The sequence below is a fragment of the Anabas testudineus genome, chromosome 21, assembly GCF_900324465.2.
Source record: "Anabas testudineus chromosome 21, fAnaTes1.2, whole genome shotgun sequence".
Lineage (NCBI taxonomy): Eukaryota > Metazoa > Chordata > Actinopteri > Anabantiformes > Anabantidae > Anabas > Anabas testudineus.
Window position 1 is genome coordinate 2,490,169 of NC_046629.1, and position 21,495 is coordinate 2,511,663.

General features: G+C 38.5%; 1 protein-coding gene across 3 annotated transcripts in view; it reads left to right on the forward strand.

Moving 5' to 3' along the window:
* Positions 1-21,495, forward strand: part of LOC113173165 (beta-galactoside-binding lectin-like) — a 74,860-nt gene that overhangs the window by 39,109 nt on the left and 14,256 nt on the right. The window contains exons 1-2 of one of the 3 annotated variants that reach the window (XM_026376520.1): positions 3,276-3,413; positions 3,845-3,924. In XM_026376520.1, coding sequence (XP_026232305.1) covers positions 3,408-3,413; positions 3,845-3,924 — 86 coding nt within the window. In that variant the 5' untranslated portion in view covers positions 3,276-3,407. Of the gene's footprint in view, positions 1-3,275; positions 3,414-3,844; positions 3,925-11,093; positions 11,119-21,495 lie in introns of those variants that run through there. The other 2 variants (XM_026376519.1, XM_026376521.1) reach the window with 2 other exon arrangements.

Here is a 21,495-nt window from a genome sequence, read left to right on the forward strand (position 1 = left end):
GCAGGTTACTCCCTGAGTTAGTTTCCACAGGACTGATATAAAGAGACAGACAAACATTCACACTCACTCTCATTTCTCTTCAGCTTTTATTAACGACATCTGCAAAGATGAGTAAGAGAGTAAGTATTATTTAATTTTTTATTCTGTGTATTTCTGACTCCTCAGGTAGGTGATGAGTGTTGGGTCATATTTTAAAAGTCTAACTGTCCTCTGTATCTGTATTACTGACATTAGACAGACTAGAATATTTACAGGTTCATACCTATGGAACATGATGTGATAATACCTGTGAAGGTTCTCAGTCTTCCAGGTTGTTCAGTGGCAGCTGGACTTGATTTAGTTAAAGCAGGTTCAGTTATAAGAAATATTTGATTCCAAAAATGGTGAATGTCTAAATAATTATTGGCTCCCTGACACCTGCAAATACAATATGTCAAAGATCTGACATTTGTGGTCATAAGAGGACGGAGTTACTGACAGGTGTTAGTATCACACAACAACTGACTGTATCGTCTTCTTCTGTCCACAGGTTTTGACCCTAATGAACGCGTCCTTTAATGTTGGAGAGACTCTGACTATTACTGGAGTTCCTAAACCGAATGCTGCACGGTAAGTGTTGATAATGTAAAACAATATTTCTGAACTGTTTCTGTAAAGTTTCAAACCCTCTGAGTCATCTTATCAGTTTGAAACATAATGAATAATTTTAAAATATAATGAATGTTTTTATTTCTTTGTGCTTCAGGTTTAATGTCAATATCTGCCTCAGTGACAAAGACATAGCTCTGCATGTCGACCCTCGATTTAACCACTTGAATTACATAAGAAAAGTGGTCTTCAACTCTTGCCAGGGAGGAACCTGGGGAGAAGAGCAATGCGTCCAAAGCTTTCCCTTTGAAGAAGGAAAGGAGTTCGAGGTGTGTGTGTGTTTTTTGGTTTGTGTGTCTGTGTGTGTGTGTGTGTGTGTGTGTGTGTGTGTGTATGTGTGTGTGTGTGTGTGTGTGTGTCATATTTATTCTGACCCTTCATGTGTGTCTACTGTTTTAAATCCACGTCTCATTCTTCTTCTTTTCTTTTAGTGACCTCTGTTGGAGAATGTGTGTCACTGTACCTCTGATAACTTGACCTTCATCATGTTACCACTAATTTATTAACTCATACAGATCTGTGAAAACTACAAACATTTGTTTTTGATATATTTCCAGGTATTTATAATGATATAATTTTGTGTTATTACGTCTCTTGTTACTCATTCTTCATTTATCTCTCTACAGATTTCCATTGAATTCAAGTCTGCTGAGTTCTTGGTGATTTTCCCAGACGACTCTGTTTTCCGCTTCCGTAATCGCCTCGGTGCAGAGATCTACCCAATGATATTCGTTAATGCAGATGTTCGCATCACAAGTTTTAAGATCAAGTAAACCTCCCAGGAATCAGTGAATTCAAATTAAGTCACATAAAAATCACATATTAACGTGAATACATGTGATAGAAGACTCAGTGATTTACTAATACAATCAACTTTACACATGTGGAAAGGATTTGTTCATGTCTGATGTCTCATGATGTCCACAAATGTGTGCTCAGCAATTTACCAATAAAATCAAGATTCACAAATGTGAAAAATCATTTTCTGTCTTCAGTTCTTTCTTCATAATGTTCAGAAAAGTTTTAAGACGACTACAAAAAACTGAAACAGATAACAAAATGTGTACCTCAGACTTTAAGTACTACTCAGAGTTCTACTAGCTTCAGAAGTTCTGATGACTCTGCAGTTGTAGGATGTATTCAGGGTGGAGACATCACAGAGTACCAGAGGGTGGTGGATAGTTGTGTGGAGTAAAATGGACTAAACCATTATTAACTCGACATCAGTAAAACAAAGGAGCTGGTGATGGACTTCAGGAAATCTTGGAGTTAAATTATTTCTGTAATTTATTTTTTTGTTGTTCTTATCAATCGTTGTCTTAAAATCTATAAATCTTTATTAAATACACTTCTGTGAAGTTGCTGTATTTTCTTTTAAAATCTACTCATTTTTCTTTCTAAGTGATAAATATTACAGCCTCATGTAAACACAATGTGGTTAACTGTAACCAACCAACCAGAAGAGGGCAACAGAAACTGAAATATCACAGACATGAAACCAGTCAGTACAAAATAACAAGTGCAGAGTCTGAGTTTGTAGATGTTCAGTGTAAAAAGATCAAATGAATTTAGCTTGAAGCTTGAATGATCACCAACATCATTTACTGGAATTTATGGTCATTATTATCATATCAGTATCTGTCTTTAGCATCAGGTCATTGCCCCAAACATAGTGAACATGTAACCCTCTCCCAGTGGAACAGGAGCATGAGGGTGACTGGCTCTTATCCAAGGTCTGAAGATTAGTCCGACTAAATAATTTGTAAGTAGTTTGTAAGTAGTTTGTAAGTAGTCCCACCACCTGTATCCTCACATATTTCACACCTCCTCCAGGTGACCCTGTACTCAAAGAACCTGTTCCATCATTGGGGCTTCTGACACCTCCAGCTCTCTGCTTCACTCTCACTCTACTTCCTGTCTGTCTGGAGTCCACTGATGCTTCTTTTGGGTCACATGAGCCTCTGTACTCGTGGGTTCCCTGGTTCACAGAACTTTGAACTCCTCAGAGTCTCTGAAAGAGAGCTGTGACACGTTGGTGTTCCTACAAACAGCTGTCATTGTCTGCAGCACAGTTTAACTGGTTCAGTTATACAAGAAGAGCACAGTGAGATGTCAGTGACACTTTTCATTTATCACCTAACATTCAACATGAGGTCAAAATATTTATCCATCCATTATCTGAACTACTTTTCCTGTTAAGGGATGTAGTGTGCTACAGCCAATCCCAGCAGTCATTAGATAAGAAGAGAGGTACACCCCGGACAGGGGGGACATCCAGAAACAAACATTCCCACTCACATACACAGTTATGGACAGTTTAGAGTCACCAATTAATTGGACTAAACCATTATTAACTCAACATCAGTAAAACAAAGGAGCTGGTGATGGACTTCAGGACTTTATGTAGTTGTTATTTGTTGCATGTCAGTAATTAATTATCTACAAAACTGGATTTGTGTGAGCGCAGGAGGTGGAATTAACAGGAACATTTTGGTAAAAGTTCTCTGGAAATTGAGTCTCAGCAACTGGACGTAGAATTAACAGTAATCTGACATTCAAATATTCACAGATGTACCTGATAAATTCAATCCATCATCTTTACCACCTTTCCTGTTAAAGTGCTGAGACTTGTTGACTGTCATTGGTCCAGAGGCAGGTTACTCCCTGAGTTAGTTTCCACAGGACTGATATAAAGAGACAGACAAACATTCACACTCACTCTCATTTCTCTTCAGCTTTTATTAACGACATCTGCAAAGATGAGAGTAAGTATTATTTCTACAACAACATTGTTGTGTTGCATTTTTTATTCTGTGTATTTCTGACTCCTCAGGTAGGTGATGAGTGTTGGTCATATTTTAAAAGTCTAACTGTCCTCTGTATCTGTATTACTGACATGAGACAGACTAGAATATTTACAGGCTCATACCTATGGAACATGATGTGATAATACCTGTGAAGGTTCTCAGTCTTCCAGGTTGTTCAGTGGCAGCTGGACTTGATTTAGTTAAAGCAGGTTCAGTTATAAGAAATATTTGATTCCAAAAATGGTGAATGTCTAAATAATTATTGGCTCCCTGACACCTGCAAATACAATATGTCAAAGATCTGACATTTGTGGTCATAAGAGGACGGAGTTACTGACAGGTGTTAGTATCACACAACAACTGACTGTATCGTCTTCTTCTGTCCACAGGTTTTGACCCTAGAGAACGCGTCCTTTAACGTTGGAGAGACTCTGACTGTTACTGGAGTTCCTAAACCGAATGCTGCACAGTAAGTGTTGATAATGTAAAACAATATTTCTGAACTGTTTCTGTAAAGTTTCAAACCCTCTGAGTCATCTTATCAGTTTGAAACCTAATGAATAATTTTAAAATATAATGTTTTTGTTTCTTTGTGCTTCAGGTTTAATGTGAATATCTGCTCCAGTGACAGCGACATAGCTCTGCATGTCGACGCTCGATTTAACCACTTTGATGATACAAGAAAAGTGGTCTTCAACTCTTGCAAGGGAGGAACCTGGGGTAAATGGAGCTACATCCAAAGCTTTCCCTTTGAAGAAGGAAAGGAGTTCGAGGTGTGTGTGTGTGTGTGTGTGTGTGTGTGTGTGTGTGTGTGTGTGTGTGTGTGTGTGTGTCATATTTATTCTGACCCTTCATGTGTGTCTACTGTTTTAAATCCACGTCTCATTCTTCTTCTGTTCTTTTAGTGACCTCTGTTGGATAATGTGTGTCACTGTACCTGCAGTTGTAGGATGTATACAGGGTGGAGACATCTCAGAGTACCAGAGGGTGGTGGATAGTTTTGTGGACTGCTGTGGGTTCGATGTACTGCTGCTTCAATCGGAACAATACTTGGTACTGTTGCTCCTCTTAAAAAGAAGCTAGTGAATCAGAGGAAGTTAGCTCCATAGTACAATTCACAAATCTGTAGCTTAAAGCAGAAATCAGGTAAGCTGGAAAGGAGTTGGTGTTCCACAAATTGAGATGAATATTCTAATAGTGAATTAAATTCAGTGTTGAGGCAGTTATCATCAACATCTACATGGATATTAAAGTCACCCACTATAATGACTTTATCTGCACTAAGAACTAAATCAGATAGAAACTTTGAGAATTCAGTTAAGAACTAAAGGAGGACGGTACAAAATAACAAACAGGACTGATTCAGAGAGGCTAAGAGTGAGGCTCTCAAATGAATTCAAACTATGTTTAGTTCTTGAGTCGATTAATAAGTCTGAGTTTGTTCTAATGACAGGTACCATTTGTTATTAATATGGTTGATTTACTACTTTAACAGACTGACATTTGCACAAAATCAGATACATTAGATAAAAGAAAAACAGCATCTAATGCAGATTAATCAATGTCAAAGTACCACACGTGCAGAATAACACAGATAGATTCTGGTGTAAACATAACTGATGTTGCATTTTCAGAAGAGCTGTGTTTTAAAAAAATGCATAAAAAACCTTTTAAATAAACTTTTGTGCAGATTCGTACAGAAAAAAGAAAAAATCTTTAAGTGTTTCCAGCTTCACTTTACATTAATGCAGCAGTGGTGACATCTAGTGGTTTACAAGGACAATCATCTCTCTGGTCTCTGAACCTGGTTTGTTTCTATCTTGCAGGTACAGATGATTGGTGGGCGGGGTGGATTAAACCAGATTTATTAAATAGGAACTGGAAATTAACAGTTTGATTTTAGTGTTCAATGTTACTTTTAGCCAGAGGACAAAGAAACGCTGAGCTTCACTTTAGGATTTCAACAAGGCAGAGACAAGAGATTCATCCTGACCTTGAGCTGTGTACACTGCCTATAAAAAGTCTTCACCCCATTGGATGTTTAATAATTTTATTGACATTATAAATCAGTCATGGTCAATGAAATTAGGTGACTTTGACGAAAGAATTTCAGAAAAATACCTCATTAGTGCCGAAGTGAAAAAAGGTATCAACAAGATAATGTCATTTACCAGTGAATAAAAATGTCACGTATCTGGGGTCAGGTTCCATGGCTAGAGACAGTACACTACACAGAATATGGTTAGAATGAGCTTTATTAACATTCAAACAGTGCAGTGAAGAATTCTGCTGTCTGGAGAGTTGATCGTTGGCTGGTCGTGACACAGGGTGAATTTGGTTGTAGTAGCTGGTGAGAGACTGCGCAGAGGAGTGAATAGCAGGAGCGGCACCTTCCAAGATGGCCGACAGAGCCGGTGGCGCGTGGCGGCTAGGAGGCCGTGTTTGGAGGTCGGAACTGGGGAGTGTTGGACTGTGGCTCAATCTGCTAGCAAAAACTCTCTTCTATGTGACAGCCAAGTCCTGCGTGCTCATTTATGAAGGAATAGGAGGAGACTTTTCACTCAAGTTATCTGTTTATTTAACAATCAATTAATATAATAAATGAATATTAGAAGTCAAATGAATAAAGCATACAGAGCTCTGGGTCTAGATCTTCCTATCCCTGACAAACAACAAGGTGTCAGTTCACGAAGTCTGAGTGTCTATCTGTCCCTGACGCAGTCCTTTTGTACAAAACAATAATTTGCATAGACATTTGTTCAATCTTCATCCTGGTTGGTCCACAGATCTGACTCCCTCGACTTTCTCATCCACTGTATCGTTATCTGGCTCCTTGACCTTCACCATCTTCTGTCATTGGTCCAACTGTTGCTCTCCCATCCGTTGTGGAGTAGCTGAAAGAAGAAGAAGAAAAAGACGAAACAATTCTGAGATAGACACAGCTAATGTTCAGTGATTACTACGATACATCTACTTACTACATCTACTTACTTTTGTATTCGCCTTCGCACCCTCATTAGCCACTACACTTCACTACAAAAGAGTTTGGTCATAAAGTTTATTTATGTATTTTTTATGTGTGTTTCATGTATAAATCTTATATTTACAGGCCATGTGATTACTTTCTATCTTATACATTTAAAATGGCCACCACTTGAGTTTGTAAGATGTGGGGGGTCAATTTAAGTTTTGGGAATTATTACACATGTAGAGTAAAAATAATTCCTATATGTTAAGTTAATTTAATGTTGAAGTGCAATAGGCTACCATATTTTTCAAATCTAAATACCTGTGACTTTTGTGTTTTGTGCCTTTTGTACAATCACTGTGATCAGTTGTAATGCACACATGTAAATGATAAACTGAAGCAAACTGCACGTTTTTTTGGGAAATCTGACTTTCTTCATAACGTGTTTTGTAATAGGATATTTCATTAAATAAAAAAAAATATCCTAATGTAATTGTACTTCTTTCCACTAAAACAAAGGGGAAAACATGAATTTATTGTTATTTATAACTATGATGAGCTTTACCTCGATTTAAATGACCACTTGACATCAAATTATACTGAACTAAAATGAATTTGACACCCCTGGTGTACATGTAACCCTCTCCCAGTGGAAGAGGAGCAAGAGGGTGATTGGCTCTTATCCCAGGTCTGAAGCTTAGCTGGGCTAAGTAATTTGTGGACAGCTTGGACCAGGAATCTGATGTGGTTGAAGTCTGCTTGCCAGAGATGTTCCAAAAAGATGTTTCACTGCAGCATGTTTTCCCAGTTTATCCATTTCTTTGAGTCCCACCACCTGCATCCTCACATATTTCACACCTCCTCCAGGTGACCCTGTACTCAAAGAACCTGTTCCATCATTGGTGCTTCTGACACCTCCAGCTCTCTGCTTCACTCTCACTCTACTTCCTGTCTGTCTGGAGTCCACTGATGCTTCTTTTGGGTCACATGAGCCTCTGTACTTCGTGGGTTCCCTGGTTCACAGAACTTTGAACTCCTCAGAGTCTCTGAACGTGAGCTGTGAGACGTTGGTGTTCCTACAAACAGCTGTCATTGTCTGCAGCACAGTTTAACTGGTTCAGTTATACAAGAAGAGCACAGTGAGATGTCAGTTACACTTTTCATTTATCACCTAACGTTCAACATGAGGTCAACATATTTATCCATCTATTATCTGAACTACTTTTCCTGTTAAGGGATGTAGTGTGCTACAGCCAATCCCAGCAGTCATTAGATAAGAAGAGAGGTACACCCCGGACAGGGGGGACATCCAGAGACAAACATTCCCACTCACATACACAGTTATGGACAGTTTAGAGTCACCAATTAACCTAAGTGCAATTTAATCAAATCAGTTGTAACAAAAAGAAAATTCCAACACACAGTACAGTGAAAAACCTGATGTTCAAACCACAAATCTAAGTCTGAACCTAACACTGCTGTGGTTCCACTGAGTGGCCTTCTTGTTCTTCTGTGCACAGACTGTGAAGGAACAGGTCTTTGGACTTTGGAGAGACCCTGACCATTACTGGAGGGGTACTGTAAAATAATATGGTGGTATTTTCTAAAACAGATCACAGTAAAAGTGAAACCACTCATCTCTTCTTGTTCTCTGTCCTTTTTAAATGGTATTAACAGTAGTAGAGTACTTGTGTATTCATCTAACAGATCTTATGCTGCTTGTGCAGGATGCTGTTCATTTGTCCAGGTTTTACATATTTTGTTGTCATCTTTTCTAAACCACTGATATTTTCATTAACATTTTATGATGAAGGGTGGTATTTGTTCTCATTTAATTCTTTAGTTGCACAACAGTTGACAGCTGAATAGATTCCAACTAATTTACATGAACTCATTTCACTCCTTTTTATTTTCCTCTGTCTCTACTTGATTCATTTCTCCTGTAAAATGCACCGACTGGTTTGAACATGAGGAACATTGTTTTAATACCTTCATCACAGACATAAAGACCAAGAGACACTACGTGCTAACTTTTCCTCAGTAATTTGAGGCTATGAAGGATCCATTTTAAACATAATGAACCATTTTAAAATGTAGTAAATGTTTTATTTCTCTGTGCTTCAGTTTTACAGTGAATGTCAGTGTCAATGGAGTTCTCATGTACCTTCAATAAAACACAACATCAGCATCAACGTAGGCCTACTCAGAGACGAATGCAGAGTCTATGAGTTCCCGTCAGTATGTTCAATGTAAAAAGATCAAATTAATTTAGCTTGAAGTTTGAATGAGCACCAACATCATTTACTGGAATTTATGGTCATTATTATCATATCAGTATCTGTCTTTAGCATCAGGTCATTGCCCCAACCATAGTGAACATGTAACCCTCTCCCAGTGGAAAAGGAGTGTGAGTGTGATTGGCTCTTATCCCAGGTCTGAAGATTAGCTGGGCTAAGTAATTAGTGGACTGCTTGGACCAGAAATCTGATGTGGTTGAAGTCTGCTTGCCACATATGTTCCAAAAAGATGTTTAACTGCAGCATGTTTTCCCAGTTTATCCATTTCTTTGAGTCCCACCACCTGTATCCTCACATGTTTCACACCTCCTCCAGGTGACCCTGTACTCAAAGAACCTGTTCCATCATTGGTGCTTCTGACACCTCCAGCTCTCTGCTTCACTCTCACTCTACTTCCTGTCTGTCTGGAGTCCACTGATGCTTCTTTTGGGTCACATGAGCCTCTGTACTTCGTGGGTTCCCTGGTTCACAGAACTTTGAACTCCTCAGAGTCTCTGAAAGAGAGCTGTGAGACGTTGGTGTTCCTACAAACAGCTGTCATTGTCTGCAGCACAGTTTAACTGGTTCAGTTATACAAGAAGAGCACAGTGAGATGTCAGTTACACTTTTCATTTATCACCTAACACTGCTTGTGGTTCCACTGAGTGGCCTTCTTGTTCTTCTGTGCACAGACTGTGAAGGAACAGGTCTTTGGACTTTGGAGAGACCCTGACCATTACTGGAGGGGTACTGTAAAATAATATGGTGGTATTTTCTAAAACAGATCACAGTAAAAGTGAAACCACTCATCTCTTCTTGTTCTCTGTCCTTTTTAAATGGTATTAACAGTAGTAGAGTACTTGTGTATTCATCTAACAGATCTTATGCTGCTTGTGCAGGATGCTGTTCATTTGTCCAGGTTTTACATATTTTGTTGTCATCTTTTCTAAACCACTGACATTTTTATTAACATTTTATGATGAAGGGTGGTATTTGTTCTCATTTAATTCTTTAGTTGCACAACATTTGACAGCTGAATAGATTCCAACTAATTTACATGAATATCTGTGGATGCAGGTGGTGGAACTCAAAGAAATGGATAAAATGGGAAAATGTGCTGCAGTGAAACATCTTTTTGGAACATATGTGGCAAGCAGACTTCATCACATCCGATTCCTGTTCCAAGCTGTCTACATATTACTTAGCCCAGCTAACCTTCAGACCTGGCATAAGAGCCAGTCACCCTCTTGCTGTTGTTTTTGGATCATCTCCTTAGCAGCTGACCCAAAGCCTATGTACACTATGTTTGGGGCAATGACCTGATGCTAAAGACAGATACTGATATGATAATAACGACCAGAAACTCTGATAAATTATGTTAGTGCTCATTGAAGCTAAATTAATTTGATCTTTTTATATTGAACATACTGACGGGAACTCATAGACTTGTAGGCCGGAAGAAACACAAATAAAGAATGAGAACAGTGGAGAGTCGCTTGGAAAGATTATTGGGTGAGAGGGATTGTCCAGGACTGAGAGGAGTTTGTTCAGCATCCTCCTCTCAACTACAACATGTAGAGGGTCCAGCTCCACCCCAGAACAGAACCAGCTCCTCCTGATCAGTTTGTTTAGTCTGTTAGTGTCTGACACCTTCATGTTGCTGCCCCAGCAGACCACAGCATACAAGATGACACTGGAACCACAGACTCATAGAACATCATCAGCTGGTGCTGCAGACGTTGAAGGACCTGAGTCTCCTCAGGAAGATCATCTCTGAGCGTTTTGTGTTTTCAGAATATTTCTTATTTTCTAAAATCCAAACAAACTCTCCTGTTGTCCAAAGTTTGTTCTGTGACCTCCTGAACAAAAAGTCTTTTTTCCTCTTTGCTGTTCTGATCAATACTGATAAGGAGCCACACAGGTAACCTTATTTTTCTATAGTGTTTACCCCAAAGTTTACAGTCAGAAACTCGATTGTACAGGTTCCCATGAGACACAGAGTAAACAATGTGGTGATATGAGAACTCAGTAAGACATTTGAGCTTCATGTAGTTGTTATTTGTTGCATGTCAGTAATTAATTATCTACAAAACTGGATTTGTGTGAGCGCAGGAGGTGGAATTAACAGAAACATGTTGGTAAAAGTTCTCTGGAAATTGAGTCTCAGCAACTGGACGTAGAATTAACAGTAATCTGACATTCAAATATTCACAGATGTACCTGATAAATTAAATCCATCATCTTTACCAACTTTCCTGTTTAGGAAGTGCTGAGACTTGTTGACTGTCATTGGTCCAGAGGCAGGTTACTTCCTGAGTTAGTTTCCACAGGACTGATATATAGATACAGACAAACATTCACACTCACACTCACTCTCATTTCTCTTCAGCTTTTATTAACGACATCTGCAAACATGAGAGTAAGTATTATTTCTACAACAACATTGTTGTGTTGCATTTTTTATTCTGTGTATTTTCTGACTCCTCAGGTAGGTGATGAGTGTTGGGTCATATTTTAAAAGTCTAACTGTCCTCTGTATCTGTATTACTGACATTAGACAGACTAGAATATTTACAGGTGAATGTCTAAATAATTATTGGCTCCGTGACACCTGCAAATACAATATGTCAAAGATCTGACATTTGTGGTCATAAGAGGACGGAGTTACTGACAGGTGTTAGTATCACACAACTGACTGTATCGTCTTCTTCTGTCCACAGGTTTTGACCCTAATGGACGCGTCCTTTAACGTTGGAGAGACTCTGACTATTACTGGAGTTCCTAAACCGAATGCTGCACGGTAAGTGGTGATAATGTAAAACAATATTTCTGAACTGTTTCTGTAAAGTTTCAAACCCTCTGAGTCATCTTATCAGTTTGAAACATAATGAATAATTTAAAAATTTTATTAATGTTTTTATTTCTTTGTGCTTCAGGTTTATTGTGAATATCGGCTCCAGTGACAGCGACATAGCTCTGCATGTCGACGCTCGATTTAACTACTTTGATGACATAAGAAAAGTGATCTTCTCCTCTTGCAAGGGAGGAACCTGGGGTAAATGGAGCTACGGACAAAGCTTTCCCTTTGAAGAAGGAAAGGAGTTCGAGGTGTGTGTGTGTGTGTGTCATATTTATTCTGACCCTTCATGTGTGTCTACTGTTTTAAATCCACGTCTCATTCTTCTTCTTTTCTTTTAGTGACCTCTGTTGGAGAATGTGTGTCACTGTACCTCTGATAACTTGACCTTCATCATGTTACCACTAATTTATTAACTCATACAGATCTGTGAAAACTACATACATTTGTTTTTGATATTTTTCCAGGTATTTATAATGATATGATTTTGTGTTATTACGTCTCTTGTTACTCATTCTTCATTTATCTCTCTACAGATTTCCATTGAATTCAAGTCTGCTGAGTTCTTGGTGATTTTACCAGATGACTCTGTTTTCCGCTTCTCTAATCTCCTCGGTGCAGAGATCTACCCAATGATCTTTGTTGATGAAGATGTTCGCATCACAAGTTTTAAGATCAAGTAAACCTCCCAGGAATCAGTGAATTCAAATAGAGTCACATAATAATCACATATTGACCTGAATACATGTGATAGAAGACTCAGTGATTTACTAATACAATCAACTTTACACATGTGGAAAGGATTTGTTCATGTCTGATGTCTCATGATGTCCACAAATGTGTGCTCAGCAATTTACCAATAAAATCAAGATTCACAAATGTGAAAAATCATTTTCTGTCTTCAGTTCTTTCTTCATAATGTTCAGAAAAGTTTTAAGACGACTACAAAAAACTGAAACAGATAACAAAATGTGTACCTCAGACTTTAAGTACTACTCAGAGTTCTACTAGCTTCAGAAGTTCTGATGACTCTGCAGTTGGAGGATGTATTCAGGGTGGAGACATCACAGAGTACCAGAGGGTAGTGGACAGTTTTGTGGACTGCTGTGGGTTCGATGTACTGCTGCTTCAATCGGAACAATACTTAATACTGTTGCTCCTCTTAAAAAGAAACTAGTGAATCAGAGGAAGTTAGCTCCATGGTACAATTCACAAATCTGTAGCTTAAAGCAGAAATCAGGTAAGCTGGAAAGGATATAGAAGAATAGTCTAATAGTGAATTAAAGTCAGTGTTGAGGCAGTTATCATCAACATCTACATGGATATTAAAGTCACCCACTATAATGACTTTATCTGCACTAAGAACTAAATCAGATAGAAACTTTGAGAATTCAGTTAAAAACTAAAGGAGGACGGTACAAAATAACAAACAGGACTGATTCAGAGAGGCTAAGAGTGAGGCTCTCAAATGAATTCAAACTATGTTTAGTTCTGGAGTCGATTAATAAGTCTGAGTGGAAGATTTCTGCTACTCCTCCACCCCGACCTGTTCTGCTTCTAGGAACATGATGATTAAGTAAAGTACAAGTACTTGACCAGAACAATGTTCCACTACAAGTAGAAGTACCCTTAAGTTCATTGTATCTGTTGTTGTGCGTCCATCAAACTGTAAGTCACTTATTATAGTTTGTTATGTAAATTTATGTTTCTGTTCCTGATTTTATGGTTTTTCGTTGTTTTCTCGCTGTTTCTGCTAAATAGGACTAATTAAGGATAATTGATCGTTAACAGCCTGCACATCTTCGAAACTGTATTTTACAGCTCTTTAATCTGATAGATATATTCTGTATTTATCTTTGAGTTGTTGTTTGTACCATTTGTTATTAATATGGTTGATTTACTACTTTAACAGACTGACATTTGCACAAAATCAGATACATTAGATAAAAGAAAAACAGCATCTAATGCAGATTAATCAATGTCAAAGTACCACACGTGCAGAATAACACAGACAGATTCTGGTGTAAACATAACTGATGTTGCATTTTCAGAAGAGCTGTGTTTTAAAAAAATGCATAAAAAAACTTTTAAATAAACTTTTGTGCAGATTCGTACAGAAAAAGAAAAATCTTTAAGTGTTTCCAGCTTCACTTTACATTAATGCAGCAGTGGTGACATCTAGTGGTTTACAAGGACGATCATCTCTCTGGTCTCTGAACCTGGTTTGTTTCTATCTTGCAGGTACAGATGATTGGTGGGCGGGGTGGATTAAACCAGATTTATTAAATAGGAACTGGAAATTAACAGTTTGATTTTAGTGTTCAATGTTACTTTTAGCCAGAGGACAAAGAAACGCTGAGCTTCACTTTAGGATTTCAACAAGGCAGAGACAAGAGATTCATCCTGACCTTGAGCTGTGTACACTGCCTATAAAAAGTCTTCACCCCATTGGATGTTTAATAATTTTATTGACATTATAAATCAGTCATGGTCAATGAAATTAGGTGACTTTGACGAAAGAATTTCAGAAAAATACCTCATTAGTGCCGAAGTGAAAAAAGGTATCAACAAGATAATGTCATTTACCAGTGAATAAAAATGTCACGTATCTGGGGTCAGGTTCCATGGCTAGAGACAGTACACTACACAGAATATGGTTAGAATGAGCTTTATTAACATTCAAACAGTGCAGTGAAGAATTCTGCTGTCTGGAGAGTTGATCGTTGGCTGGTCGTGACACAGGGTGAATTTGGTTGTAGTAGCTGGTGAGAGATTGCGCCGAGGAGTGAATAGCAGGAGCGGCACCTTCCAAGATGGCCGACAGAGCCGGTGGCGCGTGGCGGCTAGGAGGCCGTGTTTGGAGGTCGGAACTGGGAGTGTTGGACTGTGGCTCAATCTGCTAGCAAAAACTCTCTTCTATGTGACAGCCAAGTCCTGCGTGCTCATTTATGAAGGAATAGGAGGAGACTTTTCACTCAAGTTATCTGTTTATTTAACAATCAATTAATATAATAAATGAATATTAGAAGTCAAAATGAATAAAGCATACAGAGCTCTGGGTCTAGATCTTCCTATCCCTGACAAACAACAAGGTGTCAGTTCACGAAGTCTGAGTGTCTATCTGTCCCTGACGCAGTCCTTTTGTACAAAACAATAATTTGCATAGACATTTGTTCAATCTTCATCCTGGTTGGTCCACAGATCTGACTCCCTCGACTTTCTCATCCACTGTATCGTTATCTGGCTCCTTGACCTTCACCATCTTCTGTCATTGGTCCAACTGTTGCTCTCCCATCCGTTGTGGAGTAGCTGAAAGAAGAAGAAGAAAAAGACGAAACAATTCTGAGATAGACACAGCTAATGTTCAGTGATTACTACGATACATCTACTTACTACATCTACTTACTTTTGTATTCGCCTTCGCACCCTCATTAGCCACTACACTTCACTACAAAAGAGTTTGGTCATAAAGTTTATTTATGTATTTTTTATGTGTGTTTCATGTATAAATCTTATATTTACAGGCCAGGTGATTACTTTCTATCTTATACATTTAAAATGGCCACCACTTGAGTTTGTAAGATGTGGGGGGTCAATTTAAGTTTTGGGAATTATTACACATGTAGAGTAAAAATAATTCCTATATGTTAAGTTAATTTAATGTTGAAGTGCAATAGGCTACCATATTTTTCAAATCTAAATACCTGTGACTTTTGTGTTTTGTGCCTTTTGTACAATCACTGTGATCAGTTGTAATGCACACATGTAAATGATAAACTGAAGCAAACTGCACGTTTTTTTGGGAAATCTGACTTTCTTCATAACGTGTTTTATAATAGGATATTTCATTAAATAAATAAAAAAATATCCTAATGTAATTGCACTTCTTTCCACTAAAACAAAGGGGAAAACATGAATTTATTGTTATTTATAACTATGATGAGCTTTACCTCGATTTTAATGGTCCGGCCCACTTGACATCAAATTATACTGAACTAAAATGAATTTGACACCCCTGGTGTACATGTAACCCTCTCCCAGTGGAACAGGAGCAAGAGGGTGATTGGCTCTTATCCCAGGTCTGAAGGTTAGCTGGGCTAAGTAATTTGTGGACTGCTTGGACCAGGAAACTGATGTGGTTGAAGTCTGCTTGTCACATATGTTCCAAAGAGATCTTTAACTGCAGCATGTTTTCCCATTTTATCCATTTCTTTGAGTCCCACCACCTGTATCCTCACATATTTCACATCTCCTCCAGGTGACAATGTACTTCGCAGCTTCCCTGGTTCACAGAACTTTGAACTCCTCAGAGTCTCTGAAAGAGAGCTGTGAGACGGTGTTCCTGCAAACAGCTGTCATTGTCTGCAGCACAGTTTAACTGGTTCAGTTATACAAGAAGAGCACAGTGAGATGTCAGTGACACTTTTCATTTATCACCTAACATTCAACATGAGGTCAACATATTTATCCATCCATTATCTGAACTACTTTTCCTGTTAAGCCAATCCCAGCAGTCATTAGATAGGAAGATAGGTACACCCCGGACAGGGAGGACATCCAGAGACAAACATTCACACTCACATACACAGTTATGGACAGTTTACAGTCACCAATTAATTGGACTAAACCATTATTAACTCAACATCAGTAAAACAAAGGAGCTGGTGATGGACTTCAGGAAATCTGGGAGTCCTGTTACATTATTTATGTCATTTATTTCTTGTTGTTCCTCTCTGGACTAAGTTCTCTGGAAGTTGAGTCTTGCAAACTGGACTTCTTTATTGTTAAGTGGAATCAACAGGAATGGACGTGATCTCCTGAGCTACTGCAGATTATGACTATGTCGTCTTCAGGAAACTTTGTGACATCACATATTTGAGTGATTGGAGAAGAAATGAACACTGCAGAGAATGAGACTTTACACCAATCACAGTTTAAGACTAATCACGTGGTATAGCATTTCCCATGTTTTCACACACTTTTAAACACCACATTAGCTGTGTGATTACTGCTGCCTACACAGCATGTAATCACCCATATGAGGATGGGTTCCCTGTTGAGTCTGGTTCCTCTCAAGGTTTCTTCCTGTTGCCTTCTCAGGGAGTTTTTCCTTGCCACTGTCGCCCTCGGCTTGCTCATCAGGGACAATCACATTATTATGACTCATACACATACACTGTTCATGTACTGTTGTTTGGTTGTGTAAAGCTGCTTTGTGACAATGTCAATTGTAAAAAGCGCTCTACAAATAAAATTGAATTGAATTGAATTGAATTGTGTTCACTGAACTGGAGCACTGCTGAAGATTAACTTTATCAATTGTTATCTTAAAAACTATAAAGCTTTATTAATTACACTTCTGTGAAGTTGCTGTATTTTCTAATAAAATATACAAAGTTTTCTTTCTAAGTTATAAATATTACAGTCTCATGTAAACACCATATGGTTAACTGTAACCAACCAACCAGAAGAGGGCAACAGAAACTGAAATATGACAGACGTGAAACCAGTCAGAGAGACTGAGGAGGAGCTTCTTCCCACAGGTGATACGGACTCTCAACCAGCACACCACATATTACTGACCCACTTTACACACTCATGTTTCTTGCACTCTCTTTGGACATTCGGGACAATCATCGACCCTAGTGGTCACTGCACACCTTTCATATTACTATCTATTCTATTATGCACAAGTCACTTTAAGTCTGAACACTTTACAGCATACTTGCAAACCCCCTGGACATTTCTATTTATACTACACTCCTTCCCACACAAAATTCCAAATTCTATATTTTTCTACATTGTTCACCTACAGTAGGTACACCCTAGTATTATTGGTATTATTTTCTTATATTTTTCTTATATTGTACATTGTACTGTACAGATATTTTATTCTTGTACAGATATTTTGTTCTTAGTCAAATCTACATCTACTTGTATAGATATTTTATTCTTTATTCTCTCATTCTTATTTTTAGTTAAATCTACTTCTACTTCTTTATTATATTTATTTCCTATACAGTCTTTAATAGTCTTTTATTTTTTAAGGTCACGGGCAGTCGCCTAAGCATTTCACTGCATATCGTACTGTGTATGACTGTGTATGTGACAAATAAAATTTGAATTTGAATTTGATTTGGTATTTGTTCTCATTTGTTCCTTTAGTTGCACAACAGTTGACAACCAAATAGAATATACGTAATTTACATGAACATATTTAACTCTTTATTACTTTTTATTTCCCTCTGTCTCTACTTGATTTATTTCTCCTGTAAAATGTACAGACTGGTTTAAACCACTGGTTACATATCTAAAAAACAGACAGAAAGACAGAGAGACACTACGTGCTAACTTTTCCTCAGTAATTTGAGGCCGTGAAGGATCCATTCTAAACATAATGAACCATTTTAAAATGTAGTAAATACCCCCCAGTTTACAGTTGGAAACGCGATTGTACAGGTTCCCATGAGACACAGAGGGTAAACTGTGGTAATATGAGAACTCAAAGAGATATTTGAACTTCATGTAGTTCTTCCTTGTTGCAAGTCAGTATTTAATTACCTACAAAACTGTATGTTTGTCTGTGCAGGTGGTGGAAATAACAGGAATGATGAAATTTTGACTTTCAAATATTCACAGATGTACCTGATAAATTCAAACCATCCTTTTTAAATTTAGAATACATGTGATAGAGAACTTAGTGATTTGAATGTCTGATGTCTCGTGATGTCCACAGAAGTGTGTTCAAGAATGTACCAATAAAATCAAGATTTACTATTTTGAAAAAACTATTTTCTTTTTTCAGTTCTTTAACTCTTTTGTTTACACATTTTCTCTCTGTGGATCACAGAGCTGCAACATTGAAGGGGGTTTTAAGACAACTCCTGTGGATCTAGTGTTTTACTCAACATCAGTGAAACAAAGGAGCTGGTGATGGAGTCCTGTCCCCCATCTCTCTATACAGGGAGGTGGAGGTTGTATCTGAGTACAAATACCTGAAAGTGTACTTCAGACAGATGAATACATTCTAACTAATGTCAAGTCAAGTCAAGAAGCTTTATTGTCATTCCAACCACATATAGCTGAAGCAGTACATAGTGAAATGAGACGTTTCTCCAGAACCATGGTGCTACATAAAACAGCAACAAGACAAACATGGGGCTGAGGACTGCTAAGTTGTCCTAGCAAAACACATAAAGTGCATCCTGTGCAACCTAGTGCAAACAGTGCAAGAACACAAAGAAAAAGTGCAGACAGACGTCAGAAAACAGTTCAAAAACAGAACACAAAGCACAAAACAGCAGCGACCAATAGTGGGCTGAGAGCTGATGTACCTCCTCTCTGTACGCTGACTCGTCGTTCTTGCTGATGAGACCCACCACAGTTGTGTCATCAGCGAACTTGATGATTTGATTCGAGCTGTGCATAGCTACGCAGTCGTGAGTCAGCAGAGTGAACAGCAGTGGACTGAGCACACAGCCCTGTGGGGCCCCAGTGCTCAGCATGGTGGTGCTGGAGATGCTGTTCCCGATCCGGACTGACTGGGGTCTCCCAGTCAGGAAGTCCAGGATACAGTTGCAAAGGGAGGTGGTCAGACCCAGTCGGCTCAGCTTCCCAATCAGCTGCTGGGGAATGATGGTGTTGAATGCTGAGCTGAAGTCTATGAACAGCATTCAAACATATGTGTCCTTGTTGTCCAGATGGCTGAGGGCCAGGTGGAGAGTAGTGGTGATGGCATCGTCCGTGGAACGGTTTGGACGATATGCAAACTGCAGCGGGTCCAGTGAGGGTGGAAGCTGGGACTTGATGTGCCTCATGACCAGCATCTCGAAGCACTTCATGATGATGGGTGTGAGTGCAACAGGGCGGTAGTCGTTGAGGCAGGAGCGTCTTCAGCACCGGCACGATGGTCGTTGACTTGAGGCATGTAGGAACAACGGCGCTGCTCAGGGAGATGTTGAAGGTGTCAGTGAAGACATCCACGAGCTGATCTGCGCATTCCCTGAGGACCCTGCCAGGAACGTTGTCAGGACCAGCAGCCTTCCGTGGGTTGATTCTGCGTAGAGTCTTCCTCACCTCGGCTGTGGAGAGACAGAGCACCTGATCATTTGAGGGAAGGGTGGATTTCTTAGATACCGTAAATGTAATGTACTGTAATGTAACAGGTACCTGTTCTTGTTTAATTCCTTATAGTTTCTCTCGATCTCTACTTGCTTCATTTCTCCTGTAAGATGCACAGACTGGTTTGAACACGAGGAACATTCGTTACATACCTACAACACAGACATAAAGACAGAAAGATTTCCTCAGTAATTTGAGGCTATGAAGGATCCATTTTAAACACAATGATCCATTTTAAAATGTAGTGCAGTCTCACTCGGAACAATACTCGATACTGTTACTCTGAAAAGAAGCTAGTGAATCAGAGGAAGTTAGCTCCATGGTACAATTCACAAATCTGTAGCTTCTTCTGCACTAAGAACTAAATCAGATAGAAACTTTGAGAATTCAGTTAAAAACTAAAGGAGGACGGTACAAAATAACAAACAGGACTGATTCAGAGAAGCTAAGAGTGAATTCAAACTATGTTTAGTTCTGGAGTTGATTAATAAGTCTGAGTAGAAGATTTCTGCTACTCCTCCACCCCGACCTGTTCTGCTTCTAGGAACATGATGATTAAGTAAAGTACAAGTACCTGACCAGAACAATGTTCCACTACAAGTAGAAGTACCCTTAAGTTGATTGTATCTGTTGTTGTGCGTCCATCAAACTGTAAGTCACTTATTATAGTTTGTTATGTATATTTATGTTTCTGTTCCTGATTTTATGGTTTTTCGTTGTTTTCTCGCTGTTTCTGCTAAATAGGACTAATTAAGGATAATTGATCGTTAACAGCCTGCACATCTTCTAAACGGTATTTTACAGCTCTTTAATCTGATCCATATATTCTGTATTTATCTTTGAGTTGAGCTTGAATAAAGCTTTCTAAAGGATCTAACAGTCACTTCAGTTGTGGGCTGGAAAGCATCCAAACCTAAATAATTAAAAGCTGTCTTCAGCCATCTCCATTTTTTCAGTATTAAAATAAGTACTCCACTAAGAAAACAGTGTATTTCAAATCTTAAATGTAGAATCTTAGTCCACATTTCAGCACATAAAGGACATGTGGTGATGTAGTTAATACATGCTCTGTGTGGATTGTTGTTTTTTAATTAACTTTCAGATTCTGTCTTGGTAGAACCTAAAATATCCAGTGATAGTTCTGTTAATACCTTTCAGGAAATTAGAATTATTTACAGTTATAAGCAAATCATAAGAAGGTTTGGATAACCATTGATAACCATTGATAACCATTGAATGAACAAAATCAGATACATTAGATAAAAGAAAAACAGCATCTAATGCAGATTAATTAAAGTCAAAGTACCACACGTGCAGAATAACACAGACAGATTCTGGTGTAAACATAACTGATGTTACATTTTCAGAAGAGCTGTGTTTTAAAAAATGCATAAAAAATCTTTTAAATATACTTTTGTCCAGATTCGTACAGAAAATGTGTTTCCAGCTTCACTTTACATTAATGCAGAAGTGGTGACATCTAGTGGTTTACAAGGACGATCATCTCTCTGGTCTCTGAACCTGGTTTGTTTCTCTCTTGCAGGTACAGGTGATTGGTGGGCGGGGCTGTCCAGTGGTGCTGACTGGGAACACCTGGTTTAAACACACACCTTCCAGCTACTATTAAAGTCTGTCTCCTAGAGGAGCTTCTCATTAAAACCTCTGTTTGATTTATATTTTGTGGGTTTCTCACCACTGACCCTACAGAACACCACATCTCATCTTTTTATTTTGTAAATAAATTAGATTCTGCCTCGAACATTTGAGCTGGTTGTGACATAGAACAGAAACAATTTGGAAAACAAAAAGGGAACATTG